Source organism: Drosophila virilis, chromosome X, assembly GCF_030788295.1.
Source record: "Drosophila virilis strain 15010-1051.87 chromosome X, Dvir_AGI_RSII-ME, whole genome shotgun sequence".
In the NCBI taxonomy this organism is placed as follows: Eukaryota; Metazoa; Arthropoda; class Insecta; order Diptera; family Drosophilidae; genus Drosophila; species Drosophila virilis.
Window position 1 is genome coordinate 30,392,101 of NC_091543.1, and position 22,241 is coordinate 30,414,341.

A 22,241-nucleotide genomic window follows, 5' to 3' on the forward strand; every position below is an offset into this window, starting at 1 on the left:
ATAGAATAAACAACTGACCCGGCTAGGTATAGGAAAATAAAACAAAAAATAAAAATATTTTATTGTTTGTAAGCCCACAATGCTGATTATGCGCAGAAAATGTGTATAATAAAGCTGTATGTAGCAAAAAGAAAAACTTTAAGCCCCATTAACGATCAATCATACATCAATTGTTCAATGGTCTCCATATGTCGATAATATCGGGTCTGTCTGCGCGTCCGTTTGACAGTCCATCTTAATATACTCTAGGGAACGATTTTTTTTAATTTTCCCAAATCCTTTTAAATCTAAAAAATTGTGTTTTTAATATAAATAATTATAGGGAAAATTTTACTCTCATTATATTCATCTAGTTAATTTTATCAATATGTTGGCACCTCATATTGATACATATTCTTATCATAAAATGGTAAGAAACTGGTCTCATAAAATTTTTAAGGGGCAGCTAGCCGTAACAGCATAGCATTATGTCACCAAGAACAGGCGGCAATGATCTTGATGACAATATTTATGTATTTTCTATTTTGGCAAGTTGCCGTGACTCAAGGTAGGAGACAATCTCTATTCCTCGTCTTTCCCACTGTCTCTCCTTCTAACCGCACACACTAAATGTTTATAAAAACAAATTACGATAAATAGTTTTGTTCACCTCATTTATCACATTGATTCAAATTGTTTTATTATGTTCCCATGCTAAAACAAGTTCGCAATATGCGAATATATATGTGTATATACTAGCGGGTATAGCCCGGCCTTGCCCGTGGCACTTTTGTTATAAAATCAATGTTCTCCAATAGCTTTGAAAATTATTATGAAACTGAGCGGACAGTAAACAAACTACTTTCATACAAACGTTTTCCGTCATTATACCACTGTTTCAAGTGGAATTCCCCAAATCGCTGAAACACGTATTCATTATATTCTTATATAGAGCTTTGAAAATAAGTTTGAAGCAAATGATTAACCACTTAAAACTTCGCCCAAAAAATCTATGAATTGCATTCCTACCGAAGTTTAGATTTTGCGAAAAATGTGAAAGATGTCTCAAATGATTTTTCATATAGAGCTTTGAAAATAAATTTGAGCGCGAAACGTCACTCACAAAATCTTTGACCCCAATTTCCAACAAGGAGGAATACATTTTTGGAAAAGTGTGAAACACCCCTCAAATGAATTTAAACAAAGAACTTTGAAATTGAGTTTGAGGCCAATCGGATGGAAAACAAAAAAGTTTCATACAAACGTTTTTCTGATTTTTCCTTACTTGCTTCAGCTTCCTAACTCTTACGGTTTGGGCTGTGCGTTGATCAGTCAGGCAGGACAAACAGTCTTATATATATCTATATATAATTGAAATATATCATTTGACGCATTTTGGAACTCCATTAGATGGAATTCGATTTTGGAATGTGGTTTTTTAATGATTTTCAACGATATGTATGCAGATATTGTTTTCACAAAAGAGTACAGCGAGAACCATAACACAATGATATAAGGATTAGGAGAAATCATTATGCGCCCCAGCCACCATAATCTAGCCCAAAATAGTTAACGTTAACATGTGGAACTATGACAGTTATAAATTTGTGAGTGCGGTGAGAGTGCGGCCTGAATGATTGTCTTTGTTTAAAAATAATTTGATATTACACTAGTCACCATATATATTTTAAAATAGTTTATATTTAATTATTAGTCTCTTGCTAAGTATCTTTGTATTCAACGAAGCAACAATGATGACAAAGTTGAAGTGCTCAATAATAACTGTAAATATGCGAATGATTTATCGATCTATGGCAGCTATATGATATAGTGGTGCGATCTTAATAGGATTTTGCATATATATGAGAAGTAAAGTAAAACTAATAAGTGCCGAGTTTGGTTAAGATATCTTGAAAAACAAAATGTTTTTTCATACTAAAACTTAATTTTCGACCGATCGTTCCTATGGCAGCTATATGATATAGTGGTCCGATTTTAATAGGATTTTGCATATATATGAGGAGTAAAGTAAAACTAATAAATGCCCAGTTTGGTCAAGATATCTTGATAAACAATATGTTTTTTCATAGAAAAACTTAATTTTCGACCGATCGTTCCTATGACAGCCATATGATATAGTGGTCCGATCCAGCTGGTTTTCACATATGTGCAACAGAAAGAGGGAGTTCTGCAAAGTTTCATTAAGATAGCTTTAAAACTGAGGGACTAGTTCGCATAGAAACAGACAGACGGACAGACGGACATGGCTATATCGACTCGGCTGTTGATGCTGATTAAGAATATATATACTTTATGGGGTCGGAGATGTCTCCTTCTATGCGTTACACATTTCACGACAATATTATAATTCCCTCTGCAAGGGTATAAAAAAAAAAAACAATTGTTATATATTTATAGTTTTGATAACTATAATTATTATATGAAAAATCTTAATTACTAATTAAAAACAATATATTAAATAAATCAAAAATTGTTTTCTTTTAAAATAAGAAAGGATTGAACAAGCAAGTCATGGATCTCTGTCAAAATAAATATAACGACTAGTGTTCTGTTTAGTTTGGAAATTAGTTCAGTGCGCGTGGTAAAAGAATATTGGCTTGATTCTGATTTGTGATTCAATTTTGTGATATGGACTTACGCAAGGAATACTGCGTTCATACGGACTCCCGCACAAATAACAAGAACTACATTAAACAAAAACAATATTTTATTTAACACTGGGAATAGAGTAAAAAACTATTTAAGCTGAGCTTTCTAGTCGAATTAAAGAATTAGTTTTTGATGTCAACCGGTAATGTGTATTATTTTTGAGCTTAGCTTTTAAAATTATGTCATGTAACGTCCCGACTATTGTTTATACAATCATATCAAGTATCTTTAATATCATAGCTATCGCCACCTCCGCTACCACCTCAAAACTGTAAATCAAGTAAATAAACCAATTTGTATTGCCCACCAATTAAAGCCACAATTGTCTTTTTGAGAATATAAAAGTATTTTATAGTACAGTAAGATCTACTACTTTTAATTTCATTAAGATATGTTAAGAAACGTAACTGCTTATATTGACATGTGTTTGCGTAACTAGCGCAAATTGCAAGAATTTATGTATATATATACACCACACACATTCATGCGTGTCTTTATTGAAATCGTTTTTTATACCCTGAACCCATTGAAAATGGTTAAAAAGGGTATATTGTATTTCCGCAAAATGTAAATGTATTTAGAAGCATCCCCGACCCCATAAAGTATATATATTCTTGATCAGCACCAGTAGCCGAATCGATCTAGCCATGTCCGTCTGTCCGTCCGTCCGTATGTATGAACGCAAGGATCTCAGAAGCTTTAAGAGCTAGAGACAGTCGGGAGCTCCCGACTAGGGGATACCCTGAACCCTCTTCCTTCAACATCAAATGCATACATATGTTTTATTTTAGAAGCTATATGTCAAGTTTGGTGACTAGCTCTTATTATTTACCGAAAATGCCAAAAAAAAAACAGGATATCGATATCGACTTTTATCGATTGCTTGGTAACGGAGTAAGTTATCGATTATCGGAAATAAACTCGATCTGCGCGGGAACTAGGAGCACCTACATCAAAAATTTCAAAAATATGCGAATGATTTCTCATTTGTTATTTCTTTCTACTGAAAAGAATGCCAGCAAGGAAAGTTTTTTGAAGCGGTATAAGTATATTGACATTAAGTGATTTCATTGTTTTTTTACGAGTTAAAAGAGTTACTAAAGAAGTTTTTAAATAATCTTCCTTACTATTTGATAAACCCGTGATTTTATTGTTAAAAATGGTTAAAACATCAGAACTAATATCAAATCAATAAATATAAAACATTAAATTAAATAGCCAATGTCGCCGAGCAGGCAGAAACCGGCCACAGATTGGTCGGGGAAGAATTTATTCTCCAGAACAAGGCTTCTTGCCACAAGGTAGAAACACTAGATCGGACAACCGAAGGTCCAGATTTGATCGTTATTTAAAAAGGTATTTTATTTTCAAAAAAAAAAAACGAGAAAGAAGGGCTATCTTCGGCACGCCAAAGATCTAATACCCTTGCAGACCCAACCTTTTCATAATGCTCATAGTGCTTTGCCCCTATCTAAGAAGTACCGGGAAAATATTAAATGCCGAGTTTGGTCAAGATATCTTGATAAACAAAATGTTTTTTCATACAACTTAATTTTCGACCGATCGTTCCTATGGCAGCTATATGATATAGTTGTCCGATCTTAATAGGATTATGCATATATATGAGGAGCATAGTAAAACTAATAAATGCCGAGTTTGGTCAAGATATCTTAAAAAACAAAGTGTTTTTTCATACAAAAACTTAATTTTAGACCGATCATTCCTATTGCAGCTATATGATATAGTGGTCCGATCTTTATAGGATTTTGCACATATATGAGGAGTAAAGTAAAACTAATAAATGCCGAGTTTGGTCAAGATATCTTAAAAAACAAAATGTTTTTTTCATACAAAAACTTAGGTTTCGACCGATCGATCCTATGGCAGCTATATGATATAATAGTCCGATCTTAATAGGATTTTGCATATATATGAGGAGTAAAGTAAAACTAATAAGTGCCGAGTTTGGTCAAGATATCTTGAAAAACAAAATGTTTTTTCATACAAAAACTTAATTTTCGAAAAGGATTTTGCATATATATGAGGAGCGAAGTAAAACTAATAAATGATGAGTTTGGTCAAGATATCTTGATAAACAAAATGTTTTTTCATACAAAAACTTAATTTTCGTCCGATCGATCCTATGGCAGCTATATGATATAGTGGTGCGATCTTAATAGGATTTTGCATATATGAGAAGTAAAGTAAAACTAATAAGTGCCGAGTTTCGTTTAGATATCTTGAAAAACAAAATGTTTTTTCATACAAAAACTTAATTTTCGACCGATCGTTCCTATGACAGCTATATGATATAGTGGTCCGATCCAGCTGGTTTTGACATATGTGCTGCGTGCAACAGAAAGAGGGAGTTCTGCAAAGTTTCATTAAGATAGCTTCAGAACTGAGGGACTAGTTCGCATAGAAACAGACAGACGGACAGACGGACATGGCTATATCGACTCGGCTGTTGATGCTGATTAAGAATATATATACTTTATGGGGTCGGAGATGTCTCCTTCTATGCGTTACACATTTCACGACAAAAATATAATTCCCTCTGCAAGGGTAAAAACAAAAAAACAATTGTTATATACTTATTTATAATTTTGATAACTATAATAATTATATGAAAAATCTTAATTACTAATTAAAAAAATATATTAATAAAATCAAAAATTGTTTTCTTTTAAAATAAGAAATAATTGAACAAGAAAGTCATGGATCCCTGTCAAAATAAATATAACGACTAGTGTTCTGTTTAGTTTGGAAATTAGTTCAGTGCGCGTGGTAAAAAAAAATATTGGCTTGATTCTGATTTGTGATTCAATTTTGTGATGTGGACTTACGCAAGGAATACTGCGTTCATACGGACTCCCGCACAAATAACAAGAACTACATTAAACAAAAACAATATTTTATTTAACACTGGGAATAGAGTAAAAAACTATTTAAGCTGAGCTTTCTAGTCGAGCACACAAAAGTTACTAAAGAATTAGTTTTTGATGTCAACCGGTAATGTGTATTAAACAAATACAATATACCCTTATACCCATTTTTAACGGGTTCAGGGTATAAAAACAGTTGTTGGTAGGGCTCCAACTCACGACTTTATATGCCTCTACTTTACAGCCACACCGATTGAGAAAGAATAGAAAAAAAGCACCACAGAAAACAATCGCTATTGCAATGCTGTTCACGCGCATGAATGTGTGTGGGTACATGCATACAGAAATTCTTGGAATTTGGGCAAGCTGTCCCATGCAATTGCTCAGTTACATATAACTTTGGATTGCTATAAACCGATCTTACTGAAATATCAGTATATCTTGTTGTACCATGGGCAATATAAGTGGGGTTATTAACCTGATAGCGGTGGTAGCGGGAAGGTGGCGATAGGTATCAAATGAAATATACTCGATATATATTCTAGAATAATAATTTCAAGTTTGGTGACTCTAGCTTTTATTATTTACCCAATTTGATCAAAAAGTAAATGTCGATATCGAATCTTATCGATTGCTTTGAAACTGAGTAAGTTATAGATTATCGGAAAAAACTCGATCTGCGCAGGCACTAGGAGGACCATCATCTTAAATTTCAAGTCACTAGGTCTTATAGGTTCTGAGATCCTTGCGTTCATACATACGGATAGACAGACAGACGGACAGACAGACGGTCATGGCTAGATCGACTCGGCTATTGATGCTAGTCAAGAATATATATATACTTTATGAAGTCTGTTACATACATTTGCACAAATAAAGTACCCTTTTACCCATTTAAATTGGGTTCAGAGAAATACCATGTAATTGTTACGATTATTTTCAATTATTTGCTTAGTTTCATTTGAAATTTATTAATATTGATAATATATTATAAAAATCCTTTGTAAGCCCTGAAGAAGACTTCCGGACCACTGACAAATTTATATTGGCTAATGGTTAAGTACAATTTGTTTGTCAGAATTCTAAACTCTGACCTCGAGCCGGCTAAGCAATCAACTTAAATGATAAAAGTCGCCAAACAATCGTCATTTTGAAATATCAATATATCGAGACAGTGTAAGGACACCGTAGCTCTCCATGTCGAGTAATGGAAGATAAAAGTATGTCTAATATTGAAGAAAGGCCGGGAAATACCAGGAAGTTCGAATTTATTATCCATATGAAAATTCGTAGCTCGGTAGAGGGCATCTACCAGTTAAGAATCCTAAACTGGACAAAACAAGGTTAATGTTGCACCCCACGGACACTATGATTTCAAAGAAATGTATATTCCAAAATTTAGTGGCCTACACACAATTTGGCATTTGCTGCATTCTACGCCAATTTTGTATACCATGCAACTATTGAAAATTGGTAAAAAGGGGATAAAAGTTTTGTGCAAATGTATGTAAAAGGCAGAAGCAATAATCAGTACGAATATGTTTCCGATAATTGTTAACTTGCCCTGTTTTTAAACAATCAAAAATCAATATCGAAATCTGTTTTTTCAGCAAATCCTGAAGGTTTTAAAATCTAGAGTTACTAAAAGAATATAAAAGTATATACAGATCACGTATCTTTTATGCTGTAGCTACCGCCAACATTCGCCCCATAGCTATAAAACCGAGAATTTTCAAATTTTAAAAATGTTCTATAGAACAGTAGTCTTTTAAAAATTTCATTAAAATTCGCTAAGAAACACAGAAGTTAATTAGGAAACGAGTGGTTAAGTGTTGCAAGCGCGAAGCACAAGTATTTCTGTATCATGCATACACACACATAATCATGCATACATGTAGAATTAGTGTTGGTAAAAAGTCCAGGGTAGCTCCTAGTCGGGCAATTCTGACTCAACCCTAGGAGGGCACATTTACTCCTTTATTTTAAAAATTCCGACTTACCATCACACTGTTTCTGATGTTTTGCTTCAATATTATCATGCGCTGCCCTCGCCAACCAATTGTCCCTAGCGAACTTCTGCATGCTGCGCTGGTCGTTCCTGGAATCCACACTGGTTTCCTAACCGCCAATACGCTTCCTTAATATATATGGTGGAGAAATGCAAAATGTAAAGAAACGCACAATTTTGTTGAACGTTTGAATTCGTTTCTATTTCAACCGGATTTTCTCGTGCTCAAATCAAACTGATGTCTCTCTCTGTATGTGTTTATGTACTTAACGAAATTAACGTCTCAGCCTGCTCAAAAAATACAACAAAAAATGCTCAAAGCCCACATGATTACACTATGCAACAAATATGTAGATTCGTTACTTTCTTTAATTAAACCAATATTTTGGATAGTCTCAAATAACAGATTTTTAAAATATGGAAAAAATGTTTTTCGGTTATTTTTGCGGGTTGGTGACCGATCAACAGATTTCTTCAATGGATAGCAAACAGATATAGCCACAACAATTTGAAATTTGAAGGTAGGTTTTCCAATCGATAAAACTCGATATCGAAATGCTTTCTGATCAAATCTCTTAGGTAAGAATATAAGCAAATAATGCAAACGAGCTCGTAGTGAGAAATGCCTTTTGTGTTGGTAGAAGAGGGTTCAGGGTATCCCCTAGTCGTGAACTCCCGACTAGTGCCTCTTTTTTATACCCTGAACCCATTAAAAAAGTGTAAGAGGGGTATAATGTATTTGTGCAAATGTATGTAACAAACAGAAGCAAGCATCATTAATCACCATCAATAGCCGAGTCGATCTAGCCATGTCCGTCTGTCTGTCCGTTCGTCTGTATGTATAAACACAAGGATCTCGGAACCTATAAAAGCCAGAGGTTTGAAATTTAGAACGTAGCTCGGCCTAGTGCCGCGCAATACGAGTTTGTTTCCGATAATCGATAACTTGCCCGTTTCTAACTAAACGATTAAAATCATCAAAATCCTGTTTTTTGGGCAAATTACGTCTGTAATAAGAACTAGAATCACCACACTTGACATGTAGCACCTACATCGAGCCACTAACCAAACAACATATAGACTGGACATGAGTACCGGAAAGCAGTCACAAAATGAATCGGAGGCATCTGGTCCAAAATCGCGAGTAAGGGAGTAAGATATACATATGATGTATTTTTGAACCGCTTACTCTACAGGAAAGTGCTTGGCGCACTCTCTTCCATATGATTTGTGCGATAGAACGGCAACGCTGTATTTGTCCGACGAGCAAAACTGCGCACAAATTCAATTTTTTCTACCCTTTTGAAGGCACGGCTAATATGAAATAGAGAAAGGGTTTGCCACGTCGATGCTAAATTCTTGCATTTTAGCTCGCTATCGTTGGTAAGGGTACCCAAGCGTTGCCATGTGTGTATTTAAAATATTTTGGACTCGCTATACACGCATACTTGCATATTTTGTGTATGAATAGAAGCATTTATGCGCTTGTGTGCCTGTTGCTTGCCGGCAGGCACTGTCCCCGATGCAAATATAACAATTTCTTTTTAATGATTTGATGAATGAAATTTGAGTAAAAATAAAAATCTTTAAAATATTATCGACGTGGCAAACCCTTTATCTATTTCATATTAGCCGTGCCTTCAAAAGGGTAGAAATGCCTCAGCATTTGAGAAAAATTGAAATTGTGCGCAGTTTTGCTCGTCGGACAAATACACACACACACACACATTGAAACGATCCCTAAACATAAAGATAACTAAACATAACTTTCCTGTAGAGTAAGCGGTTCAAAAATACATCATATGTATATCTTACTCCCTTACTCGAGATTTTGGACCAGATGCCTCCGATACTTTTTGTGACAACGCTGTTTGTATGTGATGTTGTTTGGTTAGTGCTTCTATATATGTATATATCTAGTATCGTTAATTTTACATATATTCCCAACTCCTCGCTACCACCACATAGCTATAAATCAGGTAAATAAACTAATTTGTATTGCCCACCAATTTAAAACAGAATTTTAATGCAATTAACTTTTTGAGTAAGTACGAGTTTTCTACAGCATAATAACATGTTGAAAATTTGATCAAGATCGGCTAAAAAATGCAAAAGTTATTCAAACGTGTGGTGTTATATATATTGGTAGTCCGTGCGTCAGCGGCAGTCAGCGCAATGTGAAAGAATTTCGGTATACATGTACACAAAATTCACGCGCGTCTTTATTGAATCTTACCAAAATCATTGCAATTGTGATTGTATTGTTTTCTGTGCTGTGTTTATGTGCTCCTATATTAATTGTTTTTTTTTTTCATAAGAAATAAATCGAGTGTATACCTGTCGAGTAGACGCGTTTGCAAGTGGTGCGAGCTTTTACAGGTTCGGTTTCTAGTTAGAAAATATATTGTTTTTCAAATTGTTTAGCAAAGGAGAGTATAGCGCGAGGAAGCAGAGCTCTCCCTAGTCGGGAACTGCCGACTAGAGTCTCTTACTTATTCTTTAATAAATATTTAAAAAACAAAGGTTTAGCTTGAGCAAGCTGTATCTGATTTTGGTAGAAGATGGTTCAGTTCATTCACTAGTCGGTCAATCCCGACTAGAGCATTCGTACATATTTAAATCTTTTTAAATCCTTTTAGTTATAGCCCTTTAAACATTAAATATTTGTATTAAGCTTCTGGTTTTGATGGAAGGAGGGTTAGGGTATCGCGTAGTGTACCACCTTGACGAAGTGTCCGGGTCGGTACGAAAAGCACAAGCCCGTCGGGCCTCCATAGTTGCTAATGAGACACGAAAAAAGGTAGACTTGCAGCCATCTTTGGTCTAAAGTCAGTAATAAGGGGCTTTGGAAAATTAGTTATACAGTGGGAATGATAAAGTTTTTGCGAAAAACTTTTAAATTCATAGACGCGTGGTAGCTATTAGAGCGGATCTGTTAAGTCTGAAGATCGCGTGAACAATGCAAACATATTCGGTATGAAATTGGAGGCTTATTGCGGCCTATGCGAACTTATCAACAGTTAATAAAAAATGTAAATTTAGGATTCTATAATTTAATAATAATGTTCGTTTCTATGTAAGCAAGAGATGCTCGATCTCTCAAATGAGGAGCACGATCTGAGATGGGGAGACAGCTTCTATACCAAGTGCCTAGATATTAACATATAATGTGAATACCAGTGTGCCCAATGGTATAGAAAAGCATTACCGTGTTGTATGTTGAGAGCTGATTGGACCATTTTCAGCAATCTGCTCAAAGTTTTCAGGTTAGCTTTTGTGAAGAATTTCAGCTGACTATTCCTGAAGATGTTAAAGATCGGTTTTTTTTAGACTTTTCGCAAATACTGATAAAGTATAATAAAAAGTCTTCGGATCGGAGACTCCTCCTTCTGATTATTACAATAATATCCACAACTTCATAATATAATTGTATGCCTATGCATGCATTGCAGCTTACGTATTTATATGCATACTTGCTTTGTTATGAATGTAAATGTATAAGTAACTTGAATGTCCTTGGTTGGGATTTGGCATGGATAATGTAATATATATACGAAGCGGTTTCGTACCCATTGCGAACTGAAAAGTTGTAATTCTATTAATACGCCATCTTCGTCGGGTAGCCAACATTTGAACTATTAGCTTGTTTAATCAATAGCAGCAACCATTAGCAACGATAGCAACGAAACTTCAAATAGGGTCTAAGTAGGTAAAGCCACAACATAGTTCTAATATTAAAAAAAAATATATATATATACTTTAATTGAAATTGTATTTAATATTTTGTCTTCACCTTGTTCCAGCTAAGATCTGCCTATATAAAGGTCGCAATTTTTAATTAAAAAGCTCTTCAGGCATTAATAATGGGACGCAAGATAACTGTTGCGGTAACCACTCTAAACCAATGGGCCCTGGACTTTGAGGGAAATATGGCGCGAATATTGCAGTCTATACTTGAGGCCAAGGATATGGGTGCCAGCTATCGAACTGGCCCAGAACTGGAGGTATGGTAGGTACATACATTATGGATTAGCATAATAACTTATAATCTTCAAATGCATCATATCCTTAAAATAGTGGCTACAGCTGTGAGGATCACTTTCGTGAGACAGATACGTTTCTCCATTCCTGGGAAACATTAGTAGAAATCATGATGTCACCTATTTGGTAAGCTTAAATAAACTATTCCTAACGTCCTTCCTGCCTACTGTTTATATCTTTGATTGAATTGCAGCGAGAATATGCTAGTGGACGTTGGCATGCCAGTAATGCATCAGAATGTCGCCTATAATTGCCGTGTGGCATTCTTCAATCGTCAACTGCTGTTAATCCGTCCCAAGATGGCCATGTGCGACGATGGCAACTATCGTGAGTCTCGCTGGTTTACCGCTTGGACGAAATCATTGCGAACTGAGGAATATTTGTTACCACGTCTAATCACGAAACATACTGGTCAGGAGACGGTGCCTTTTGGTGACGCGGTAATCGCAACAAGGGATACATGCATCGGATATGAAATATGTGAAGAGCTATGGAACGTGCGCAGCAAGCACATTGAGATGTCACTGTCGGGTGTGGAGCTAATTGTCAACGGCTCTGGAAGTTATATGGAGCTGCGAAAGGCCCACATAACCAACGACCTCATATGCAATGCAAGCTTTAAGGCCGGTGGTGCCTATCTTTTTAGCAATTTACGCGGCTGTGATGGCCAACGAGTTTATTTTAATGGTTGCTCGGCCATAGCGCTTAACGGTGATCTATTGGCGCGGGGCAAGCAATTTGCACTTCAAGATGTTGAGGTCATTTTGGCCACTATTGATCTAGAAGAAATTCGTGCTTATCGCGTAAGTCTTCGTTCACGCTGCTCAGCAGCCGCAGGAGCTGTAACCTATCCTCGAATTCGTTGCGACTTTGAAATGTCCACACACAGTGACATATTCAAGATATCCACGCCACCACTGCAACTTACGAATCACACACCGGAAGAGGAAATTGCTTTGGGACCTGCCTGCTGGCTTTGGGATTATCTGCGTCGTTCCGGTCAGGGCGGCTTTTTCTTACCCTTAAGCGGAGGCGTTGATTCCAGCAGCTCTGCGACTATAGTTTATTCCATGTGCCAGCAAATAGTGCACGCTGTAGAACTTGGTGATGCGCAGGTGCTTTATGACATACGCAAAATTCTTGCCGATACTGACTATACACCAATTAATGCTGCAGCACTATGCAATCGGCTATTAGTCACCTGTTTCATGGGAAGCGTCAACAGCAGCAAAGAGACGCGATGCCGTGCTGCTCAACTAGCTAGCCAACTGGGCAGCTATCATATTGAGATCAGTATTGATCTGGCTGTGAATGCGTTGCTGAGTATATTTAATGCAGTAACCGGACTAACGCCGGTCTTTCGTACGCAGGGCGGTTGCGCTAGGCAGAATCTGGCACTACAAAATATTCAGTCGCGTATTCGCATGGTTTTAGCTTATATATTTGCTCAACTAATGCTTTGGGTGCGCAACCGACCAGGTGGTCTGCTCGTTCTAGGTTCTTCTAATGTAGATGAATCGTTGCGTGGCTACCTAACCAAGTATGACTGCTCCTCGGCGGATATCAATCCCATTGGCGGCATTTCAAAGACAGATTTACGACGTTTTCTGGCTTATGCCAGGGAAAAGTAAGCAACATCCCATTCAATCGTTAAGGTTTACTTTCCCAGCGTCTCATATATTTACAGGTTTAACCTTCCTGTGTTGGAGTCTATAATCGATGCTCCTCCCACTGCAGAGCTCGAGCCGTTGCTGGCGAACGGTGAACTTTTACAAACAGATGAAGAAGATATGGGAATGAGCTATGCAGAACTTAGCGAGTTTGGTCGCCTCCGTAAACAATTCTTCTGTGGACCTTACAGCATGTTCTGCAGACTAATGGCCACCTGGAAAAACGGTCTTAGTCCCAAAGAAGTAGCAGAAAAAGTCAAGCATTTCTTTCGCTGTTACGCCATTAACCGGCATAAAATGACCGTACTGACACCTTCCGTGCATGCAGAAAACTACAGTCCCGACGATAATCGTTTCGATCATCGGCCATTCCTTTACCGTGCCAACTGGAGTTGGCAGTTTAAAGCCATCGATGATGAGATTGATAAGTTGCAGCCTATTTACACTCCTTCCACCCAGATGAGACCCAAAAGTGATGAGCTACTACTCTCAGTTGACACCAGTACGCAACAATCCTTGCATTTTGATGACTCAAAGCACTCTTCACCATTATCATCTGCTTCTTTGGATGTAGGTGTGTCTACAGCAGGGCTGCCCAGTATTGATAATCAACCTTGGAAAAAACCTAGTGGATATTCAAAGTTGCATGTAAATGTTCTCGGCAAGATAAAGGATCGTACTGGCATACCAGTTTAAACTTTTTGATTGCTTGCATAATTTGTGTTACATCTTATATTTTAGACTATTATATTTACAAACATAACCACTGCAAAAAAAACGGAATAATGATGTTCAGAAAGATCCTGTTATAGAAATAGGTGCTTCGATCGACCTTGCCCGCCTATGAGTTGGTATGTAAATGCCCGTCTCAGAGGTGTGGACACAGTTCATGTTTAATGATTTTGTTGTATAAGTATATCGTCTGTTGTTAATTCGAAAAAATAGGGTTTTGATTTGAAATACAGGTAGAATACTGACGATCAATATAGCATTGAATTATATTTGGATATTAAAATTGTTATGAAGACCACATAATCTTTTGGTCTATACTATTGTGTTCACATTTTTTGTATGCATTATAAATATTTATAAACGATGAGCCTATTGAAATTGGGTTAAAAAAGGGTAAATTGGTCTTGGGAAAATTTTGGGGGCAAGACGAAACATCTCAGTCCCCATAAATAAAATGTATATTCGGTCTTACCATCAATACCTACGTCGATCTAGCCATGTCCGTGTGCATGACTACTGTTTATTGGCACGCGATTTCGAAAACGTCAAACGTAAACGTAAGCGATATATCGATCCCGATCCAAGAGCACAGATTGAAAATTATGAGAGCTAGGTGCACCAAATTGGTATACCATAGCATACCTGTATGGTATACAAATACGGTTTTTCAGTTTCCATATCAAGTCCACCTGCAAATTGTTTATTGTTGTTCCTTGATAAACCAGATTATTGTCCCGCGGTGATCTACTTGGCCTTGTAGCTTTGTGATTAATTAATTATATTTATATAAAATATATATATATAAACGACAATTGCCGGGGCATGCTTTTTATAAGGCTATGGCTTTTGGAATATTCATATAAAACTAAACTTGAACTTATAAGCAAACTAAGGCTAAAGCTAAAGATATCTTTTTTTTTTTTATTTGTGCGCTGGAATCGATCAGTTTCTTCTGATCTCTACCAAGCGGATAGTTATTAATAGACTATAGTTACTATGTAGTAACTTGTATGAAGATATAATCTACAAAGACATTACCTGCAAAGTCATAGCCGGCATATAGCAATAACGCTCTTGCGATACAAGGATATATCAGGTTAGCGTGACTGACCATTTCAGCTAGGGCTAGGGCTCGAATCCAACTTTTTAATGTGATAAGCACTAAGTGCTCGAGAGTTACTTATTAGCTATTAGCCGGTCAGAACTATGTTCGTTCGGGTTTGGTCATATTAAAACTATCGATGACTTTTGTATTTCTCTGGACGCTCGTATTCAAGTGCTGAGCACTTGGCAAAGAACTAAGACTGAGTGGATATTCATCATCTGGAAAAGTGGCATGCTCCGTACTGTGTCATTGATTATGTTGTTTATCATCGGTGATCCCGCAATACGTGACGTCTTATTTAGGGTAGCACTTTGATTCACATATTCAATGCCATTAGGCATAGCTAAGTGCTTAAAGATAATAAGCTGCGTACTATTCAAAACTATCTCTCAGCCTTCGTCGGTGCTGAATCGAGCTGGTCTCTCATGGATTATCACGACGCCATCATCCACATAGGAAAATAAAGGAGGCTTAGTCTTGTTAGTGAACTCGATTCTGTAAAACAAAATTCCTTTACTGGTTTATGAAACATATTCGCGCTGTGTTCGTCAATGAATGCCTTCCATCTTTTTATATTTTGCTTTGTGTTACTGTCTGCAGGAGACTGCAAAGGTAAGAGGTTGTTGGTCAGTCAAAAGTAAGTAAAAAAAAGGAGCATTAGTATTCGACATTCTCTTTAAATGTCTTTTCTTCCGAGACTTATGTCAACGTCTTGCATGCACTTATCAATCACGCTTTCCTTTCAATAATGATACCAACTTCGCTCATTTCAAGATAAGACACAATTTTGTTAATATAAAATAATTTAAAAAAAAAAACGAATACAAGTTAATCTCATTTTAAAAAAAGCCAGAATTCCCCCTGCCCACTGTTTTTTTTTTAATTTTCTCCTGCAGTCTGACTTTCAAAAAAGCCAGATGCTGATACGAGCAACGAAGTTAGTCTCCAGACTGCCTTCAGCAAAGCTGGTCGTTGGTACTTTTCGTTGCTTCGTTTTCGAAATACATTGAGCAAAAAAGTTTTGAGCTTACGATCTACGCATAGCACTTTTGCTTTATCCATGAAACGCATGCTTTATTTAAATGATCCATTATCTGAGCTACTAATGATAAATTTGACGGGAAAATTGAAAATTAAAATAATTTTTTCACAAAACTCATTTTGTGCAATAACTATGATCAGAAAATATCACACATAGATTGCTTTTACTTTTGATTTTGGATAGTGTATGCTCTAGAGAAGTTCTTCTCTCTTGTCTCTTCTTGTATGCGTAAATTATGCTTGCACAAGAAGTATGCATGTGTTATGTTATTCATTGCTCTGGCTTTTAATGGAAAAAAATAAATTTTGTCAGTTTTCTAACGCTGATCATGACTTATCCCAAATTTGAATTCACACATGAAAGCATGTTGTGTATTGAGATATTTAAATATTTTATTTAAATTAAATTATTAATTATGTATTATTATTTTTATTCGCCAAATAAGAAATAAAAAAGTGCCAAAAACCAAAATATGAGTTATTTAAATGCATCTGTAGCTAAGTCAAGCCAAACGATAAGAGCCATTGTTCGTAGAAAAATACGTCATATCTCTTGCATTTTTTTAAAGCTCTATTTATATATAATATAACTCTAGGCATGAGAAATATTTTGCTCTATCTAAATGGTCAAGAATATCATCTATTCTTGGAAGAGGAAGTTTGTCTGCTAATAGTTTTTTATTGATTTGACGGTAGTCTATTAGTAACGCCATCGTTATTCTTGTGAATCCAGTAAGGATTTCTTTGGTATTAATAATAGTGGACTATTATATTCAGATACAGATTCTACTAATTTTTCATCAATGAGTTTTATAATTTGTTTGGCTATTTTATCCTCCTTTATATGAGGTGTTCTGTAGTTTTTATGTAACATGGTTCATCATCATTTTTATACCCTGAACCCATTAAAAATGGGTATAAGGGTATATTGTATTTGTGCAAAATCCAAATGTATGTAACAGGCAGAAGGAAGCATCTCCGATCCATAAAGTATATATATTCTTGATCAGCATCAATAGTCGAGTCGATCTAACCATGTCCGTCTGTCTGTCTGTCCGTCCGTCCGACCGTATGTATGAACGCAAGGATATCAGAACCTATAAGAGCTAAAGACTTGAAATTTTAGATGTAGGTGCTCCTAGTTCCCGCGCAGATCGAGTTTGTTTCCGATAATCGATAACTTACTACGTTTCCAAGCAATATATTATGTAATCCAAATGTATGTAACAGGCAGAAGGAAGTATCTCCGACCCCATAAAATATATATATTCTTGAGCAGCATCACTAACCAAACAACATATAGACTAGACATGAGTACCGGAAAGCAGCCACAAAATGTATCGGAGGCATCTGGTCCAAGCTCGCGAGTAAAGGAGTAAGATATACATATGATGTATTTTTGAACCGCTTACTCTACAGGAAAGTGCTTGGCGCACTCTCTTCCATATGATTTGTGCGATAGAACGGCAACGCTGTTAACTTTTATCTCGCTCGCACTTACTCCCAGCTCTCAATGCTCTCTCTTTATGTTTAGGGATCGTTTCAATATGTGTGTGTGTGTGTGTATGTGTGCGACAAGCAAAACTGCGCACAAATTCAATTTTTCTCAAGTGCTGAGGCATTTCTACCCTTTTGAAGGCACGGCTTATTTGAAATAGAGAAAGGGTTTGCCACGTCGATGCGATATTCTTGCATTTTAGCTCGCTATCGTTGGTGAGGGTACCCAAGCGTTGCCATGTGTGCATTTAAAATATTTTGGACTCGCTATTCACGCATAATTGCATATTTTGTATATGAATAGAAGCACTTATGCGCTTGTGTGCCTGTTGCTTGCCTGCCTGCTTGTCCCCGATGCAAATTTAACAAGATTTTAGGATTTCTGATCTTGGACCTTTACACACAGACACACACATACAAATGTCTGTGAATGGGCTAATCATGGGCGCAAAAGAAAATACATTATTGGCACGCGTCTGACGCGCGTCCCTCTTTTTGAGATTTTGATGAATGAATGTTGACCCCTTATTCCCTGCAGCAGCTCGTTGGGTCGAATGGGTCAACTTTTGACAAGCACCTGCATATGGAGGTCAAGTGACTGATCACCAAAATTATTAAAACTATAAATATATAATCGCTCCTTTTTTTAATTTGGTTTATTTTAATATTTTATAGATTTTTATTTTTACTCAAATTTCATTCATCAAAATCATAAAAAAGAAGGGCACGCGTCAGACGCGTGCCAATAATGATATTTTCTTTTGCGCCCATGATCAGCCCATTCACAGACATTTGTCTGTGTGTGTCTATGTGTAGAGGTCCAAAATCGGAAATCCTAAAATCTTGTTAAATTTGCATCGGGGACAAGCACGCAGGCAAGCAACAGGCAAACAAGCGCATAAATGCTTCTATTCATATACAAATTATGCAATTATGCGTGAATAGCGAGTCCAAAATATTTTAAATGTACACATGGCAACGCTTGGGTACCCTTACCAACGATAGCGAGCTAATATGCAAGAATTTCGCATCGACGTGGCAATCCCTTTCTCTATTTCAAATAAGCCGTGCCTTCAAAAGGGTAGAAATGCCTCAGCATTTGAGAAAAATTGAATTTGTGCGCAGTTTTGGTTGTCGGACAAACACACACACACACACATTTAAACGATCCCTAAACATAGAGAGAGCATTGAGAGCTGAGAGTAAGTGCGAGCGAGATAAAAGTTAACAGCGTTGCCGTTCTATCGCACAAATCATATGGAAGAGAGTTCGCCAAGCACTTTCCTTAGAGTAAGCGGTTCAAAAATACATCATATGTATATCTTACTCCCTTACTCGCGAGTTTGGACCAGATGCCTCCGATACATTGTGTGGCTGCTTTCCGGTACTCATGTCCAGTCTATATGTTGTATGGTTAGTGGCTCGATGTAGGTGCTCCTAATCGATAACTTACTCCGTTTCCAAGCAGTCGATATAAATCGACATCGACATCCTGTTTTTTGGGCAATTTTGGTAAATAATAAGAGCTAGAGTCACCAAACTTGACATATAGCTCTAAAATAGTATTTCAGAACCAGCTGGATCGGACCATTATATCATATACAGTCACGGACAAAAGTATTGGCAATTTAATATTATCTTGTTTTATTGTCGGTTTTGTCCAATATACCGTCTAATATTTAATAATTTTATATTTTTCATACGATTATTAGCTATTTGTGCATGCAATCTAATTATTTTTAAAAACTTTGGCGGCATGGTTAATTTTTAATAATTATTTAATTCCAAGTACCCGTAATTTTATAGGGACAAAAGTATTGGCAATTTTCAATATAAAGTTGTTATTTTAATATTATTTTTATATGGTCACACTTTTCTTTGCAAAAATGTAACTCTGTAAGCACCGTTATTTGAATCTTAAAAAAAAATACTTAGAAAAAATTGTTTAAGCATCAATTTATATATTATTTTGCAAAAATGGCCGGTAAGAAGTGTGAAACCACCGTAGAGCAGCGAAAAATTATTTTAAATTTACGCAAACAAGGCAAATCCTTTAAAGAAATTTGCGAGCTATTGGACAGAAGTCAATTTACCATTCGGAGCATAGTCCATAGATTTTCAGACGACCCTACGGTAGAAAACGCTGATCGCACCGCCCGCCCACGAAAGTTAACCGATCGTGATTGCACCTAAATAATAAGAAAGATCAAGAAAAACCCAAAAATCACATCATCCCAAATAGTATCAGAGGTTAAAGAAGAGACTGGGAAAGAAATTCACTCCAAAACGGTACGGCGGGTACTACACAAGGCTGGGTACAATGCGAGAATTGCAAGACGCAAACCACTTATTTCGAGTGTTAACCAATCGAAGAGATTGGCAATCGCCAAAGAATTTAAATCGAAGCCATTAACTTACTGGAACGATGTCCTATTCTCCGACGAAAGTAAGTTTAATATTTTTCGCTCAGATGGCCGCATTAAAGTGTGGAGAAAACCCAATACGGCATACAATAGTTGCAACTTAATGCCCACAGTAAAGCACGGTGGTGGAGGTGTTATGGTGTGGGGTTGTATGTCCGCAGCTGGTGTGGGTGAACTAGTTTTCATCGAAGGAACAATGGACAAGCGTGTTTACTTGGAAATATTGAAGGCAAATTTAAAAAAAAGCGCTGAAAAGTTGATGTTAAGCAGTCACTTCACTTTTCAACAGGACAATGATCCAAAGCACACGGCCCATGATGTGCGAATGTGGCTTGCATACAATACAGCTCAAAGCAACAAAGACTGAGCTTAAAGAAGCCCTAATGGAAGAGTGGCACAAAATTGTGCCAAGTGTTGCCCGGAAATTGGTGCATTCGATGCCAAATCGCCTGGAAAGCGTTATAAAACAAAAAGGCATGCCGACTAAGTATTAATTTTTATCTCATGTTTTATTTTTTTAAATTTTAACACAATTATTTAAGTTTTTGCCAATACTTTTGTCCCTATGAAAATTACCATATTTTTTGTTTTTTATTTGTAAGGCTTGAAGCAACAAAAAATGTTCCTTTTTTAATACTTTTAAGTGAGTTAGATATTTAAAAGATCATAAAAAAAATATATTTCAATAAAATAATAAGTTGGTTATTCTCAAATTTCGAATATTTAGTTGACAACACCACAATTGCCAATACTTTTGTCCGTGACTGTAGCTGCCATTGGAACGATCGGTCAAAAATTAAGTTGTTGTATATTAAAAATTGTTGTTTATCAAGATATCTAGACCAAACTCTGAATTATTAGTTTTACTATGGCCTTCATACAATTGAAAAATCCTATAAGGATCGGACCACCATATCATATAGCTACCATAGGAAAGATCGGTCGAAAATTAAGTTGTTGTATGGAAAACTTTTTTGTCATTCAAGATCTTCTGATTAAACACGGCATTTAAAGATTTCACTATATTCCCTTCATTTTGCAAAATCCTATTAACATCGGACTATATGCCAAAAAAAAGATCGGGTGAAAACTAGGTTTTTGATTAAAAATCTTTTTTGTTTATCAAAATATCTTGACCAAACTCGGTATTAACAATTTTTCCTGTGTTTCTTAGATACGGGCAAAGCACTATGAGCATTATATAATTTGGATCTGCAAGGGTATTAGATCTTCGGCGTGCCGAAGTTTGTTTTTCGTTCTCGTTTTTATTTTGTTTTGTAGGCCACCGCGCTATTTTAACATAACACCCACTGTCCACTCAGTATGTGGGATGCTCAATGTCCAAGTTACGACGGCAGCTATCACAGATAGCCTCTTTGTTGACCATAAAGCCGCAGTCAGAGTATGTCGTCTGCCTGCTGGGATTTATTATTGCTTGTACTTGGTATACTGCATCCAGCCAGGGATTCGTGACCAAGTCGAGTCCGCATTGTACAAATATATATATTGAAACCGAAACCACGACAGTGCTGTTTGGCTTGCTTCTTCAGAATGAATTTTTTCAATTCAATATAATGTACATAGCTTATGGATACGTGTATAAATATATATATATATATATTTATATATGTTTATGCACATACACATGCTCATACATACATACAGTGCTGCGGAATTAAGTACCTTGATGCCACTTGAGCAGGCCAATACCATTGATCAACGGCTAACCGCTGATCTTGCACTTTAGCCATTCCGAGAGTGAGCGCCCTAGCGTATGAGTACACCCGCTATCTCTCTCTCTCTCTTCCTTTGCAGCTTTAGACCGATAACAGCATATACAAATATATATATATAACAGCATATATATGTATATATATAATATATATATATATTTAGAGAGAGAGCGGGTGTACTCATACGCTAGGGCGCTCACTCTCGGAATGGCTAAAGTGCAAGATCAGCGGTTAGCTGTTGATCAATGGTATTGGCCTGCTCAAGTGGCATCATGGTACTTAATTCCGCAGCACTGTATGTATGTATGAGCATGTGTATGTGCATAAACATATACAATCATATTTATGCTATGCGTCTCTATATATATTTATATTTTTTTAGACTTGCAACAAAGTGTAACAAGTTGAGCTATGTATTTATGTATATGTGTGAGTGAACACACTACAGTAAAAGATC

The 22,241-nt window shown here is 36.4% G+C and overlaps 2 protein-coding genes and 1 long non-coding RNA gene across 6 annotated transcripts in view; 1 reads left to right on the plus strand and 2 right to left on the minus strand.

The window, feature by feature from the left end:
- The window catches only part of Nna1 (Nna1 carboxypeptidase), a 30,810-nt gene extending 23,011 nt beyond the window's left edge, over positions 1 to 7,799 (minus strand). Inside the window, exon 1 of the mRNA XM_015171098.3 lies at positions 7,535 to 7,799. Coding sequence (XP_015026584.1) covers positions 7,535 to 7,616 — 82 coding nt within the window. The 5' untranslated portion in view covers positions 7,617 to 7,799. The remainder of the gene's footprint in view (positions 1 to 7,534) is intronic.
- Nadsyn (NAD synthetase) overlaps positions 1 to 14,302 on the plus strand; it is a 34,786-nt gene extending 20,484 nt beyond the window's left edge. For 2 of the 4 annotated variants that reach the window (XM_015171096.3, XM_070206604.1), the window contains exons 2-5: positions 11,346 to 11,551; positions 11,620 to 11,709; positions 11,777 to 13,210; positions 13,271 to 14,302. In XM_015171096.3, the coding sequence (XP_015026582.1) occupies positions 11,406 to 11,551; positions 11,620 to 11,709; positions 11,777 to 13,210; positions 13,271 to 13,949 (2,349 nt within the window). In that variant the 5' untranslated portion in view covers positions 11,346 to 11,405 and the 3' untranslated portion in view covers positions 13,950 to 14,302. Of the gene's footprint in view, positions 1 to 11,345; positions 11,552 to 11,619; positions 11,710 to 11,776; positions 13,211 to 13,270 lie in introns of those variants that run through there. The other 2 variants (XM_015171095.3, XM_070206605.1) reach the window with 2 other exon arrangements.
- Positions 13,693 to 15,870, minus strand: LOC138910860 (uncharacterized). Its single transcript, XR_011415999.1, has 2 exons — positions 15,024 to 15,870; positions 13,693 to 14,745 (listed from the first exon to the last, which is right to left on the minus strand). It is a non-coding gene; the product is annotated as an uncharacterized lncRNA (long non-coding RNA).
- Positions 15,871 to 22,241: the final 6,371 nt, after the last annotated feature.